The sequence below is a fragment of the Glandiceps talaboti genome, chromosome 12, assembly GCF_964340395.1.
Source record: "Glandiceps talaboti chromosome 12, keGlaTala1.1, whole genome shotgun sequence".
NCBI lineage: Eukaryota > Metazoa > Hemichordata > Enteropneusta > Spengelidae > Glandiceps > Glandiceps talaboti.
Window position 1 is genome coordinate 10,959,345 of NC_135560.1, and position 16,264 is coordinate 10,975,608.

Below are 16,264 nucleotides of genomic sequence, written 5' to 3' on the forward strand. Positions count from 1 at the left end.
AACAACCCATCAGAGAAACAAAAATCACATCAAGAATCTGACGATTATCTTGAAATGTGTCCAAGTTTAACTGAATGCTCAGCATTAGGTGGCAGCTGTATACAATGTGATTTTAATACATCATGTGTGTATGGTGAAATGACTAAAGTGATGTGTACAGCTAAAGAAAATATTAATTGCACTGTAAGTAGTACTATCAAAAGTGACTTGTTGGATTTCCAAGCTCATACCCTTACTGCAGGCCATGTTGTTACATACATCAGCAATTATAACTTGCATCTGTGTGATTTATCATTTGATTATTGAAATGAACATAGAATAAATACAGGACCGTAGAACTCAAAGTTAACCTTAGTCTATCTACTAGACACAGCACCAAAGGTGATATGCCATGGGCTTGGTATTACCATCCTTCAGTTTTTGTCTTCTAACCTTCTGAGTACAGATCTGAGGTTGCAACACTTACTACAAGACTAACTGTTGCTGACATCGTAATGAAATGGGACACTCGCATAAGTAGAATAGTAAGATAAATTGGACCCAAGCATACAAAGAGAGCAATATCTGTCTCAGTGACCCTGTGTATAATGCAAATATCAAATGCTAATTGACAGTAGTCACATTGAATTTGTGATTGATATTCTAGTAATTTTAGTTTTATGACATTTTGTCTGTCTGTCTGTCTGTCTGTCTGTCTGTCTGTCTGTCTGTCTGCCTGTCTGTCTGTATGTCTGTCTGTCTTCTGTATATCTATCTCTATATCTATATCTCTTGCTCTCAATCCATCCATCCCTCCCTCCCTCCTTCCTTCCATCCATCCATCTATCCATCCATCCATCCATCCATCCATCCATCCATCCCTCCATCCATCCCTCCATCCATCCATCCATCCATCCATCCATCCATTCACCCCTCCATCCCTCCATCCATCCATCCATCCATCCATCCATCTATATTCACCCATTCATCCAGTTATTTATTTTTGTGCTGCAGGGAGAGAGGACGTTTGAGAATCATTTCAAATGTAGATACTGCTATCAAAGTGCATCCTGGGAGCATAGATGTACTCCTTCATCAAATTGTAAAGTGAATGCAAGTCCAAGACAAACTGTAAAGGTGAACTGTACAATCAATGAAGAAATATTATGTTTAGGTAAATATCCAATGAGTTTACAAATATGATGGTTTCTATGGTAACGACCAATATATAATAGTAACAACTATGTGGCTTGTACCCATAGGTATCAATGACTCATTGCAATGCAGCAATTGTATTTTTGTACTTCTGACTGTAAAGTAAACACTATAGTCACTATTGGGTAGTAAAATTATGTACCTGTATGAACTTATACTTGCATATTTATTGATCAACAAAATATCAAAGTCAATTTTGACAAAAAATCAGCAATTACAAGTCTTGAAAGTTCACATGTTTAGAAAGGATATGTTGGGTTTGTAGTGGGATTTGTATTGTTGGAAGGACGAGAGGAAGAAGCAGATAGATTACTCAAGAATGATGATAAGGTAGACAGTTTGAGATCAACAAAATATTTGTTTTATAATTTACAGGGAGGAGAACGTTCTTCAAAACTACCTATTGTAATTGGACATCTGGGTACAGATACACAACAGCTCTTATTTTAAGGTAAGACCAAGAATACCATCAAATAACGTACAAGTTTGTAACTGTTGACATGTAATAGTTTACATTATAATATACCTAGTGATAATGCTGTGCCATGATTCGCTAGAATCAGTCACGTGATAGGAAAATAGAATGACTATTTCCCTAGGGAAATAGTTCCATCAACTATTACATGGTCACGTGACCACCGCGAGTTCACAGCAGGCCAAAATGGCAGCTTCTGATCATGTCGTCTGCCACCGCGAGTTCACAGCATGAGGTATATTATAAAACACATATTGCCTGGCCTATATTCGGGCTATGGCACCCGTTTATTATACCTGAGGGACTGTGAGTTACCAGATCACATGCTATTTCCTGAGGCCGAAGGCCGAAGCCCTCGGGAAATAGCATGTGATTCTGGTAACTCACAGTCCCTCGGGTGTAATAAACGGGTGCTATAGCCCGAATATAGGCCAGGCAATATGTGTTCACTATATTGTCATCATGTGTCTGGCTTTACCACTGCCACCTTTTATATAAGCATACCAGTATTGACTACATTGACATGTCACTTATAATAATGGGTTCTAGGCATACAGTAAAATCAAAACTTTAATTTTGAATATTATAATGAATGCATATACATATTTGTGCCAGGTTTGATTGAAATTGAAATGTAGTTGTCAGACATAAAGCTCTCTAAAGTTTGCACAAACAGACATGGATCAATCATATAACCCCCAATTGGTGCTAAGGACAGAAAATGCCCTTCTGACATTGCTATAATTGGATTGTTTGTTTTGTTTCATTCTAACAGTATCACCCTTGGAGGTTTTGGTGTGGATAGGTTTTATCTTGGATACTGGAGAGAAGGACTTGGAAAACTTTTTAGTTTTGGTGGACTTGGTGTATGGACAATAGTAGATGCCATTCTAGTTGGAGTGGGTTACATCACACCGGCAGATGGTTCTCTCTACATCTTTTGAAAAAATGACTAAGTGTCATTGAGTTCATCATTCCTGTCTCTGAGAAGTCATCGTTGAATGAACTGCACTGGATGATCAAAGAAGGTCAAAGGTTGAAATTGATCAGCTAAATAAGAGTATCACGGCACATGAAAACTTCAACATGATACTTTTCAATTGCGCTGATCATAAGACTAGTTTGTTATTATTTACTAGTAACAGTGCTTTCATATGCTGATTTCTTGGACTTTGTGGAGCGTAGAAAATCTCCCAATTACTTGTTAGTAATGCTAACATTAACAATCTTGATCATCAGTATACGTTGGACAATATAACCAGTCGGTTTTAAATCTGTCACTGAAGGAGTAGATTAAAAATCTACCAATTAGAAACAATGGTGATGACCTCTGACCTCTACCATTTCATAACATCCAGAGACATTTGAGAGTCATGTATCTCATATGAAAGCCAGTTACTGATTGGTTACAGATAAAGTTCTGTGTCCAGACCAATCTGACTTGTCATTTCAGATTATTGCAAATGTGACAGGCAGCTTCGGGTACTTGAGTCTAAAAGTACAAAGGTTGCAAAGCATTGCACTGCAGGTAGGGAACTGAGGTAACAGTATTATGGTCATATCATTGCAAAAGATTGCCTCAGATTTTGTAAATTAAACACAGCAAATAAAACACCAGACTGCAAAATACAGTGACTTGGTGACACTCCACATATTTCACTACCTCACTTTGTAAGCTGAACATGTAGAGCGCCACCAAGTGACAGCATTTTACAGTCTAATTATACACTAAAAGACATTGATATTGATGATTGTTGAGAACAATCCCTTGTTGACCACTTTTTACTCAAGCTGTTCACCCTGAAGATTTAGTGTACCACATGTAGTGGCCAACAAATGGAGGTTTTGCCCGTCTAATATCAAAGATGTAAAATGAACAAATATTTATTGCTGAATAACTCTATAGTTGGCCTTTATTTTGTTGGCCTGGTACATGTATGTGGAACAAGCACTAATTGAGAAACTGGTTAACAATTTTTGTGCAGACAAATGTGAGAATAAAATGCATTCTCTGTAGCTGATGTTATCACTTGAATCCAGGAAGAATCATATAACCCACATGTTAGTGGGTGGAAGGTCATTTGCACTTTGAATCCATCAACATTTAAAAAGTGTAACAGTTTTGTGGTGCTGGATTTAAGCCATCATAACAAAATGTTTACATGTCACAGTTTTGTAGTACTTGAAAGAAGCCAACAAGACAACATGTGTACATGTCATCGGTTTTGTAGTACCATCACATGGACATGTTTTGTAGCACTGGAATGTAGCCATCAATTATAACAACACGTGTACATGTCATCAATTTTGTATTACTAGAAAGAAGTCATCACATGCACATGTTTTGTAGTACTAAAATGTAGCCATGAATCATAACAACATGTGTACATGTCATCAATTTTGTAGTACTGGAAAGAAAAGTTTCAAATAGAAAAAACAGTAAAGCTTATTTTGTCAATGAAAATAAATACCTCTTTCTCATCCATACGGCCACTATAATAACGTGTACATGTCAACAATTTTGTTGCACTAGAAAGTATACATTCACAAATTCCATGTTTTTACATCTTATCACAATTAGTTTATACAATGTACAATTGTCATATTCCCAAACACTTCATTCAGCCTGGAATGACACAAACATACAATAAAACTATTCACATCCATCCCTTACTGACAGCACTTTGTGTCCTTTGTCAATTTGACATTCTTTGAAGACCTATGTTCAGTAAGGATATCAACATTCAAGGTACCTTTATATTTATTTTGTAAAGTTCATTTTTTACTTGCAGAGGAAATAAAGTTATATTTCAAACTTGATTCCAGGTTGTTGTTTTTTGAAACTGAATTGTGAGAAACGTTTGTGGCAAATCAGACATAACTTGTTGAAAAGCAATAGTTGCATTTCCTGTATGTTCAAGACAAATCTTACCTTAGGTACAAGTAAGTCTGGACTAACTGGAAACTCTGGATCACACTAGCCACAAAAATACTTCGAGTTTTAGGGTAAGCTAGAAATTGTTAAAGCTACAATATTGTCAGCGATTGACAGTACAGATCTACATCATACGATAGGCAGCAGGAAGTATATATGTGAAGATTTGCTAACCTACTGATAAAACAACCTGTATTTATATCATGAAACCATGGTAATGAATCTCTTTGGATCTACTACTAAAAATGCCATCATACTGGACATTGTTATTAGTGTCACAGAACGACACATTGCTGTCGGCATCAATATATTCTTAATGCATAGTTTACTTTTGTTTCAAGCAACATGCACATTCTGCACCTCATGCAAAACAAAACCCACTACATCATGTGTTGTTTTCATGGATTTTTTATTTATTTCGGACCTGGCTGGCCCACTTTCCTGTCTTTACAATATGTAGATGAATACATCGTGACAAGATTTGAAAATGTTTACAAAGTGACACACATTTCGTGAAAGTGAAATTTCTGTAACGGTAGCACAAGAGAGCTGAAAGTTTTAAACTGGCTATCAAATCTCACTTTGATTTTTCCTGAGAGGCACTGCTCAGAGTAGCTATAGGGAAAGGTTCCATTCATCTGTTCATTTATACGTGCAGCATGTGTGTCCAGCAATATCTCAGACATGCACAGGCCATATTTACTCAAACCTGGCTCAAATGCAGCCTCTCAAATGGGGTGCATTGCCAGAACTTTGTCTGAGTACCGGTACATTAAAGTAAAACAAGACATTTCATGAATGTAAAAGGCTACACATGTATGTAATCAGATTTCATATTCTGCAAATTTCAAAGATAAATATATTTTTTTTGTCAATAAAAACAGTTTTTTTCTATTTCAGAGTGACATTGCATACTTTCTTCTGAATGAGTACAATCTCTTTGATGATTGAAATCCAGTACTCATAGTTTATGTAATGTCAAATTCTCTTGATGAAAGTTTACAGGATGGTGGATACAATTCAGCCGACACTTTACACCAGTAATATAGAATTTATACAACCGTCATTTTCTGGGTGATTTGTTACTTGTGCATATTTTCCTACGGAGAGAAAAAACAGGACGACAAATTAAAACTACAGTACTGGCTTCAAGTTGTAAGTCTGACCGTAAATGCTTGAGCAACATTTACAATGAATACTTCTACTCACAGAGTCAAAAAACTTCTTGGAAGCAAATCCCAAACGTTTGCTGACATCTCGTCAGCATCACCAGGGGTTGTACTACAATGGGCTATTTGTCATACGTGTCTCGGAAGAACATTACTTTTTACTCCATGATGTAATTTGAAATTCTTTTCAAAAGGAAAAGTAGCTGATTGTTTTCCTGAAAATTATTTTCATTTGTAATGGCAAAAATCCAATGAAAGTGAAAACTAAACAAGATAAAATGTCCTCCATCCAAAGATGTTGATAAAGAGCTGACATGCCAGGATCAACCTTTCTTTATTCCACAATTTTGAAGTTGTGAAGAATATTAGAAAGATATGATTTCATTGTGCCTGGAAAGACACAAAGGTGAAATTGATGAAACTTCATTGAAAATGAGAATCAAGTCTTTGACAGTATGTTTGCGTGAATATGTATGTAGTACACTTACCCCATATGACCTTGCCACCCTGGGTAACAAGACCAAGTTCACTGACGTTGACCTTGAGAGGAATGAGAAGTAAACAAGGTTTATTAGAATAGCTTTACTGTACTTGATTAGAAACAAACTTGTATAGCTAGCAAAGACAGTCAGGGACATCAACCCGATTTCGTTTTTTTCACAATCTATCAAGAATCAAATGTCTGCAAGGAGTGGAGCAGTAATACCCACTTGTCTGTTTTGTTTTCTAGCTGATTTAGAGTTGAGTATGTGGTACAATAGGGTGTTGTTGCTGTCTCTTCATTCTGTGTAGCACACATTGTGAATTTCTAAATAGCTTTCTGGCAAACCTGTATCACATATCTCATATTAGTATTAGTATTCATATTCATATTCATACTCATACTCATACTCATATTCGTATCTGCAATCTGAAGCCATTCAACTACCTATATCTGTCAAAAAATATTGTTTTCTAAGAATTGAATGTTCGTGTTTTCTTACCTCAATAATTGTTCCTTTAGTTATAACTCCAAGTGATGTATATAAAGGGGAATTTGGGTTTTTCTTTACTCCAATAATTGGTAAATAAAACGTAGCTTTTAGTTCAGGATGTGTGACATGTGCCTTCTTGAATCTAAGACCCTATATAATAAACAATGGAACATACATATCAGTCATCAGACACTTCACTCTCATAAGTTTTAATTTTTACAGGAATGGCTATATTATACCAAACAAGATTACCATTACTATCCTGTCTGTATCTGTACACTTCATTATTAATGATCCAATGCATAGGGGCATGAAGTATTTCTTAGATTGTTGTTTTCCTTGTCTATGGACTAGATATAGCAAACCACTCTATATGCAAATATGATTACGTGAAACCTGGTGATGTAGCCATCGATAGCAGTATGTTGATTGGCTAAGAAGGGGAGGGGGGGGGGGGGAATGACAATGGCTATGACCTCTAGTTTAAATACCTCACGCAGGTGAAAATGTTAATTTGCATACAGTGGATTTACTACCGAATTTCTGGTTCCGTGACCACCCTTTGGTTATCTTCTAGTATAAAGCATATATTGCTACATTTGTAGTAGCAGGATTCATGTGATGCGTTCGTTAGGAAAACAACAACCTAAGCAATAATATGTTTCCCCATGATCCAGTGTTTTGGGTACTTTAGATATTTGCAGGATCTCTGGAAGTGAAGCCCAGCTGAGGCTGATGGAATGATGGATATTACTTCCCCTGTTTCAATTAACAAAATTGAACCTTTAAACACAACTTAGCTAATACACTATCCATATTTACCATTGGTCTGATGAATCTTTCATATTTTGGTGGTTTTCTTGTGAATCCTTCTCCAACGTATGTAACCTTGGTAACCATTCTCTTCCATGCTTTCCCTGGTGAATAGCAATGAGGGAAGAAAATGTGTTGTTAGCAACTTTACAGGTATGATGAATTTTTATTATAAAATGTTTTTTTTTAACATACTGACTGGTGGCCTACCATAGATGCAAAACTGATAAACAAATCAAAATATGTAAGCTGTAAAACTCATGGTAACCAAATTATGGGAAGCTGTCCAGACCTTACGTGCCATTGTTTGAATCCCCCAGTCTTGGTTCATAGTCAGAAAGGTCCAGCCGTTGATCTGTTTATGTAACCACTCACTAGCATATTATATAAGGTGAAACAATGCCTGGATCTTATAGACTGTCTTGGCTCAGTACTATCATATCACTAAAGTCATCAACCATAGATGAGGTCATTCTTTTCTTCCGTTCATGACTAACTCTTTCTATAGCTCTACTAGACAACAGTTTTCATCAAAATTTTATTCTTAATCTGACACTGGCCTTACAGTTTAATCTTTGCACTTGTATAAAATTACACATGAAAACGCCCTCTATACTGCCTCCCCTCTGTCTCTCTCAAGAGCAGTGCAGTCGAGTCGTTGCACACCAGGTGGGATTCTGACTTAGAGTCATAAGCCCTCAGAGGGAAGCCTCTCACATCATTGTGTTAAAAAATTGTTATATATACTCCATACTGTATGCAGATTCAAATGCAAACCATATATAGGTATAATATACATACATTTTGATACTGGGCTATTTTAAACAGCCTCTAAAATCATATCATCATCAATCAGAAAGTCTGTACACCATGATATACATCAAATGTACCATGACACTGCTGTTGAAATACAAGCATGTCTTCCTTTCTATGCGTATGGCCATTATTACATTATGTGAGATATAAAACAGTCCCCCTCAAGAAATAACAAGAGTGGTAAATGGCATCAAAATTTAAAGCACTCAGTGTGTTACTTACGCCTTGATTTGCCTGTTTTCACAACTTTGAAAACTTCAGCATCAGCCTGAGCTCTGACTTTTGGTAACGGTACTTCCCATTTGCCAGCTTTCTCTTTCCTTTTCTGTTTGATCATATTTGAGAGTACTTTAGCCCTGGACTGTCCTTCTCTGTCTAATAAATAGGCCGGGACTGCACCTTCTGGTACTTCATCATTCTTTCTCTTTTTACTCTTTCTTTCTTCATGCATTTTTATTCTGCAAAATCAAGATGGCAGGTGTTGAGGTAGGGTGGGTGTCATTTTTTGGGATGAAAACATTTCAGTGTACTTAAGAGCTACATCACTTCTGTGAGTAAATGTATGCTGTAAACTTACCTTCATTAGCTTACTTAAGGTTATTCAGATTTATCAGCGAAAGTAAGTTCGTGTTCACATAGATTTATTTTGGCATAATCAATCATTTAAGTTGTGTTCCAATACCTTTCAACCACTTCACCACATTGCACTAGGTGCACACCTATTGCAAAGTGTACACAAACTTCACTCTATAAAGTTTCAATGTGACCTTTTGTTTAAAAGTCACTTCAGATATCAAATTTCGGCATTGTTCAGAGCACGAATGTTTCCACTTACGTTTTCTTCATCTGTACTTTCTCTGCATGACGTTTCTTGTTGTACAGCTTAGCCCTGTAAAAGAATTACAAAATCCACTGATTACTAAATTTTATTTGGAGAAAATGACAGTCAATCTCATCAAAATCAATAATTGTACTTTCTTGATCAGAATGACCTCCCTCAACCCTTTGGCATCACCAATAATCAGAAACCATGTTATATGCAGTTGTAACATAGACAGTTTCTTCTCCACAGCTTGCTAACAGCTGACTGATGGATGTGATCGTGTAAAAGAAAGTAATAAAAACTTACTTTATACCCGTTAGCATTTTGGCCTTTTTAGCCCTTTCATGTGGCTCTCTGCTTTCCTTTTTCCTCCTAGAAGAAACAAACAAAATCAAGATTGGTGAATGATGATGTCACATATTTTCATGAAAAAGATGACATAGTTTGTAGATGTAAAATGACAATGTTGTACTACATAGAGTCTCTAATATCTCTTGAGATTTTTACCAAGGACTTTTTATTGGGACTCGACCATTTCTGAGCGGTTGCTGACCACTGTCTGTTTGCATGTCACAAACACATTTCTTGTCTCCTCGATCGCTTTCTGTGTTTCCATCACTGTTGTTGACATTTTCTGCCCACACATGAACATGAATATCAATCATCAATTATGAAATGTCATCAAAACTGGTCACAGGACACTGTGGTGTATAATTGAATATATTGGCTTGTATATAACTGGACACAGGGCATTGTAGTCTAATAATTGTGTATTATTGAATCAAGAAATTTAATTTTCAACATGCAAAACCAACAAATATTTTATGATTTCCGTATCACATCATGAACTATGTAAACATCACAAGAAATGATAAATCAAACTATAAACTTGAAACCTGCATTTGTAACAGAGAACCACGAATTCAATACATCATATGACCTACTTTCTTTCATGGTAATCCAATCGATAGCCATGTCTCTTCCTATGTAACTCAATATGTTCATTTTGTGGCTGTGAAATAACAAGCACAGTGGATTTTGTTAAATATTGAGACTCAGTATCTCCAGAGTCTGTACATCTATGACATTGGGTACACTGTATTACCAAACTCACATGACAGAGAGAGAGAGAGAGAGCCATTAACAAGCATTGGACACTCAGGGGGCCAGGGACATGACACTCGAGACCATATCACATCAAATGTTCAATACTTTAAAGTTTAAGTTTAAGATGAACGTTTGCTAAAATACAATTTAATACTGCAGTTTTTAGCATATGTATGCCATCCACTGGTTCAAACAGAACTCATCATAATTTAGCAAAGTATCCAAAACATTGTGTACTCTTTGACTCTTGAGAATACATAGATGAACTATAATAGATTGACTATTGTAGTATTGTGCAATTTTACATTTGACTACCAATCCATTTTTAAAGTGTCATCATTCAAAGCTGTGGTTGTGATTCGTCGTGCAATTTTCTACATACACTACTTGAAATCTGGTGATCTGAAACGTAAAAAAGGTACATACAATAATGACAAATACTTACCATGGTTTTAAGGTAACGTTTCCAGTATCAAACTGGACAATATTGACGAAACGTATGAACGAAACAAAATACTTATTGCCAAGACACGTGAAACCACAAACGCCAATCAAAGCGTAAAAGGCATGCGCAATGACCTTAGGTCGCTATTCTTTACTTTTTACGAACACAGCGGGCGCTATTTACAAAGCCGTCTACTGTTCTGAATCGTAACAACTCGCTCATATTTTGCCTAATTTTTGGTATTCCGAAGTTGCTATGCGTGATATGATGAGCTAAAACTTAAAAGTGGACAACTGAAAAGACAAACAAGTATTTATTTGCATATTGCTGCATTGTTTCAATTCACAAAGACAGGTCATGGTTCTTGCTAAGGATTTGATGAAGAAAGCTCTATTCCAACAGGTACGTGTATATATTGCCAACATTAATTTTTTTTCATGTAGTGTACGGTAGTTCTGATTTATATGTATTTATTTTAACGGTGTATCAACAAAGATAGTATTCCTGTACTACAGAGTATGTATGTAGAGTTAAAACACATGAAGAATTCCGTTTTCAGCGAACAATACCAAATATAGTCATTGACTCGAGTCAAAATTCATCAGTCGATCAGTCTGAGCATAGTAAATGAACCATGGGATGGCATGGTTGATTTGTCGGTTCCAAGGTGCATTGCGCGTGAGATAGGCAACACAACTATCATTGTATCAAAAACCTATATTTTGACAATCAATCATTAAAATCCAAATAAACAGATCAAGAATAATATATACATGGAAAGGGCAAATCAAATTCCACAAGCCTTACTCTGGCTGCATCCTTATCCCATCCTGTACACCATAATTGCATATGTACTACATACATTGTATTTAGTGCATCTAAGAACCATGGACATCATTACATTGGCACATACCTATTCAGATGTTTTGCCTGCAGACAAAGGGGTGAGAAAGCCCACTACCCTCAAGGACTAACCCCTCTACCTCCAAACCACCCAAACTGTGATCACTAATAATAACTCTTCCAATCTTTTAATTTGCAGAGCCATGCCTTTACTTTGATGACTGGTTGCAAGATTTTTATACGAATTGATGATCCAAATGGAGAAGCCTACAAGTCTCAGTATTACGGAAGTCCAGAACTTATTCAAGAATATCAAAGTGTCAACTTTGCTTGGAAACGCTCAGCACGTGTCGATGGTGAAAGTGGATGCCCTTTACATATTATTTCAACTCAACAACACAACGCAATACATTCCAACTCTGTTGCAGTCAACGTAAACCCGGCAAATGACAATGTTAACAATGTGGTGACACAAAGAAATAGGAATACATATGAGGTGAATAGCCATACACAACATGATGATGATATGAACAGACCTGCTGAAGGTCCTGAGACTTTTCAGGATGCAGATACTCTCATGAAAGATGTCTTTGGAATTCAAAACCACTCTCGTAAGGATACTTGTGGAGGTCAAAATCATTCCTCAAAGGATGCCTTTGGAGATCGAAGCCATTCTCCAAACAATGCGTTTGTAGATCAAAGTCAATCCCTGAAAGATGCTTTCGGAAAGGAAGGTGAAGCTACCCTCAATGAATGTGAGATTGGCACTGATATCGGTTTTAATGTCAAACATGAAGTCCAATATATGGCATGTCAATATCAGAGAAGCAACAGTGACAACTATGAGAACACGAATGATTCTTTCTTGATGGAAGATCGTAAACCTTCCCAGTATCAAAACATTGTAAATGACAATAGTCGTGGTCTTAGTGATCAAGAACAGGAATCAGCGATAGAGAGAGGTATAGACCAAAGGATACCTATTGATAGCGATGACTACGCTGATAAACTGTCTAACCACTTAGCACAAGTGAATAGTGGGGACAGAATGACAGACCCCAGAATACAAATTGGTGACCCTGGTATGCCAGACCCAAGGACACAAGTCAGTGATCCTAGTTTGACAGACCCCACGACACAAGTCAATGATCCTAATATGACAGACCCCAGGACACAAGTCAGTGATCCTAGTTTGACAGACCCCAGGGCACAAGTTAGTGAAGACTCTGAGTATATAACAGCTCAGCCCATTGAGGTAATCACACCGGGTATTGTGTATCAGTGTGTGTACTGTAACAAAGTGTTTGACTCAAAACAGCAACTTGACAGGCATGAAGAAACAAACCACCAAGATAACAGTAATAGACCACATATTTGCCCTGAATGTGGAGAGTCGTTTAGGAAGATTGGAAATCTAAAACAACATCAGAAAGTACATTCCGGTCTGAAACCGTTCAGATGTGATATCTGTAATAGAACATTCTCCAGGAGTTCACATCTAAAGGGACACAGATACACTCACCAGAAAGAAACGCCATACAAGTGTAACATGTGCGGTATTTATTTCACCAATCCGTACAATCTCAAACGGCATACGCTGTGCCATGACGGAAAACGACAACATCATTGCAGTATGTGTGGATTCACATTCTATCGCAGAGATCAACTCTTAGCACATGAAAGATGTCATATGAAAAAATTAAAACGTTGAACTTGAAGATATATTTGATTATTATCTGTTTCCATGAAAATTTCAAGATTTTTAAAATTAACTTCTTAGTCATTTGTTATGTAGAACTTTCTGTATCTTTTAGACTATTTTAACATTATCTATTGCTATTTGTACTGTATTTATGGGAAATAAGAATTCAGTGTAACTCTCAATAACTGGAAAAGGAAAGGTGTACATGCATACAAACCTGTCAATATGCTTGTCGTATGCGAGATAGACTACGTGGGTACATGTTCAGATTATGTTTAAAGGTCAGACTTCATCATTTTCAAGATAACCATACCGTGTGCTAAAAGATTGCGTCCATATATAGTTGATGATAGGAATTACTCAACATTTTAACTTGATAAACCTGTAAATGTTCACGTGCAAGTAATCACTCTTTGTAAATAACAAAATAAATGCAACTTATTTTAAGAAATATTTTAAGAATTAGAAAAGCACCAAGTATTTTAGTCATTGTCTCTAGATATTAAACTTAAACTTAAACTTGAGTCTACCACATTTGTTGGGTCTTTGTCTGTATATTGCAACAAAACTTTGGAGTATATGTATACATATGTGCAGGTAACTTTCTCATTGTCTGATGTAATGTAGCTCTATGTAAGCTTTGCTATGCTGCAGATCTTGACTGTCCTACATACACTTCAAAAAACATTCAATGGTTCAGTATTTGATGTGAAGTGCACCTCAGAATTCAACTTTTGCTGTTACTTTGTTCAAGAAATTTTCAAGCCATTCTCAGTTAAAATCAAGAAAAAAAAACCAGTGGTCACCATACAAATCTTTGAAATCAAGGTCAAAATGTTATCAAAATTTTATATTCCAATATGGCCGCCAAATACTGTGTAACCACTTTATTAGAAAATAAAAGATTGTCGATTTCCATGAAAACAAGATGGTGGACCCCAAATTTATTTTAATCTTTCAAAAGGACCATATAAAGTAAGCTTCCACATGGCAAAGTTTGGAGGGATTTTAAGAAATGTGATTTTCAGTGAAATTCATCCCAAAGGCACATTGTACTTCAAATGTTAATGTAGATTATTATTTCACTTAGCAACCACCCAATCTACTTAGATACTACTTGTGATTATGACTGCATCAATCAGTAAAAGTTTCCCTTCATGATTGGCTGATCCAGTCTATCAGTGCTGATTCATTATGGTTCACATCACATGGGGAAGCTACTGACTTTCATCTGACAGTCAAAACAATAGATCTAAATACAATAAAAATTTGTGACTGTTTTCTAGCTGATTCTTCATTAACTTAAAAATACTGAAGTCAGTTTGCTAAAAGCCCAAGTTGAGAGGTAGGGGGACAAAGTTAAGATCAGCAAAGGTCCTTTTAGTTCAAGTGAAGCTACTTGGACTTGGCTATGTAGTAATAGCAATGTGTCTAGACTGAAAAATGAAAACACTGATAGAGAACATATGTATTTTATGAAGTCCCTGATTGAAGATACACAAGCATGATGTTCCTGTGAGTTTAGGTGTTGCTGTGATTTTCTAGAGAATACAAGTCATACAAATTGAGGTCTGCTTTTCCTGATCTTTGTCCATTACATTTGCTATACTTCACATTGTTCCATCGCAGATGTTTTACCTCTTGAACTTTTGGCTTGGCATGTCCTAAACAGGCAATTGAGAATTATATTTATGTACATGTGCTAGACACTTGAAAATGGACTTGTTGCAAATATTGATTTCTCAGACGCACTGTAAAGTTGTACAATAAAATAATGGAAAACATCACTTGCATGTAAACATGACTCACCTTTCTGCAAAGTTTGAATGGTTTATATAGCCAAGTGGAACTCATTTCTTAAACCTATGTTTGCATATTTTCAGACAGACACACTCAGATCCTGTCAACACCTACACCCACATACACACCATGATTTATCTTTGTACAAAGTTTGAATGCAAATAGTACCATGCAGAACTAGACTGTTACACCACAGTCCCTTTATGTGATCAGGGGACTGTGGTTACACACACTGACACATAGATAAACCAATGGCACAGTCAAACATACACTCCCTGACACCATAGATAAACTAATGACACAGACACCATAGATAAGGCGATGACAAAAATACAAGCACAGACACCAGATAAACCACTTACACCATAGATAAACCAATGACACAAATATACACACACTGATACTACAGATAAACCAATGGCACTCATGTAGTAGGGTCTATGGTCAAACACATGCTGACATCACTGATAAACCAATGACACACACTAACACTGTAGATAAAGCAATGACAAACACACACTGACACCACAGATAAACCATAGACCCTACATGAACACCACAGATAAACAAATGGTATAGACACACACTGACCACAGATAAACAAATGGTACAGGCACACACTGACACCACAGATAAACCAATGACACAGACAACCATACACTGACACCACAGATAAACCAATGGTATAGACACACACTGACCACAGATAAACCAATGACACAGACAAACACACACTGACACTGACACCACAGATAAACCAATGTCACAGACAAACACACACTGACACCACAGATAAACCAATGACACAGACAAACACACACTGACACCACAGATAAACCAATGGTACAGACAACCATACACTGACACCACAGATAAACCAATGGTACAGACAACCATACACTGACACCACAGATAAACCAATGGAACAGACAAACACACACTGACACCACAGATAAACCAATGGTACAGACAAACACACACTGACCACAGATAAACCAATGACACATACATACAAACACATACTGACACCACAGATAAACCAATGACACAGACAAACACACACTGACACCACGGATAAACCAATGGCACAGACAAACACACACTGACACCACGGATAAACCAATGGCACAGACAAACACACACTGACACCATAGATAAACCAATGGCA

At 36.6% G+C, this 16,264-nt stretch overlaps 2 protein-coding genes across 2 annotated transcripts; one reads left to right on the forward strand and one right to left on the reverse strand.

Moving 5' to 3' along the window:
- The first annotated feature begins 113 nt into the window (after positions 1 to 113).
- Positions 114 to 2,613, forward strand: LOC144442910 (TM2 domain-containing protein almondex-like). Its single transcript, XM_078132285.1, has 4 exons — positions 114 to 183; positions 994 to 1,153; positions 1,570 to 1,645; positions 2,445 to 2,613. Exons 1-4 carry the CDS (start codon positions 139 to 141, stop codon positions 2,611 to 2,613), a joined length of 450 nt encoding a protein of 149 aa, XP_077988411.1. The 5' UTR covers positions 114 to 138.
- Positions 2,614 to 5,011: 2,398 nt separating this feature from the next.
- LOC144443336 (ribosome biogenesis protein NSA2 homolog) lies at positions 5,012 to 10,863 on the reverse strand. The gene is made up of 9 exons (XM_078132793.1): positions 10,752 to 10,863; positions 10,144 to 10,211; positions 9,506 to 9,571; positions 9,212 to 9,265; positions 8,599 to 8,834; positions 7,570 to 7,664; positions 6,757 to 6,897; positions 6,262 to 6,313; positions 5,012 to 5,704 (listed from the first exon to the last, which is right to left on the reverse strand). Exons 1-9 carry the CDS (start codon positions 10,752 to 10,754, stop codon positions 5,637 to 5,639), a joined length of 783 nt encoding a protein of 260 aa, XP_077988919.1. The 5' UTR covers positions 10,755 to 10,863; the 3' UTR covers positions 5,012 to 5,636.
- Between the last annotated feature and the right edge of the window lie 5,401 nt (positions 10,864 to 16,264).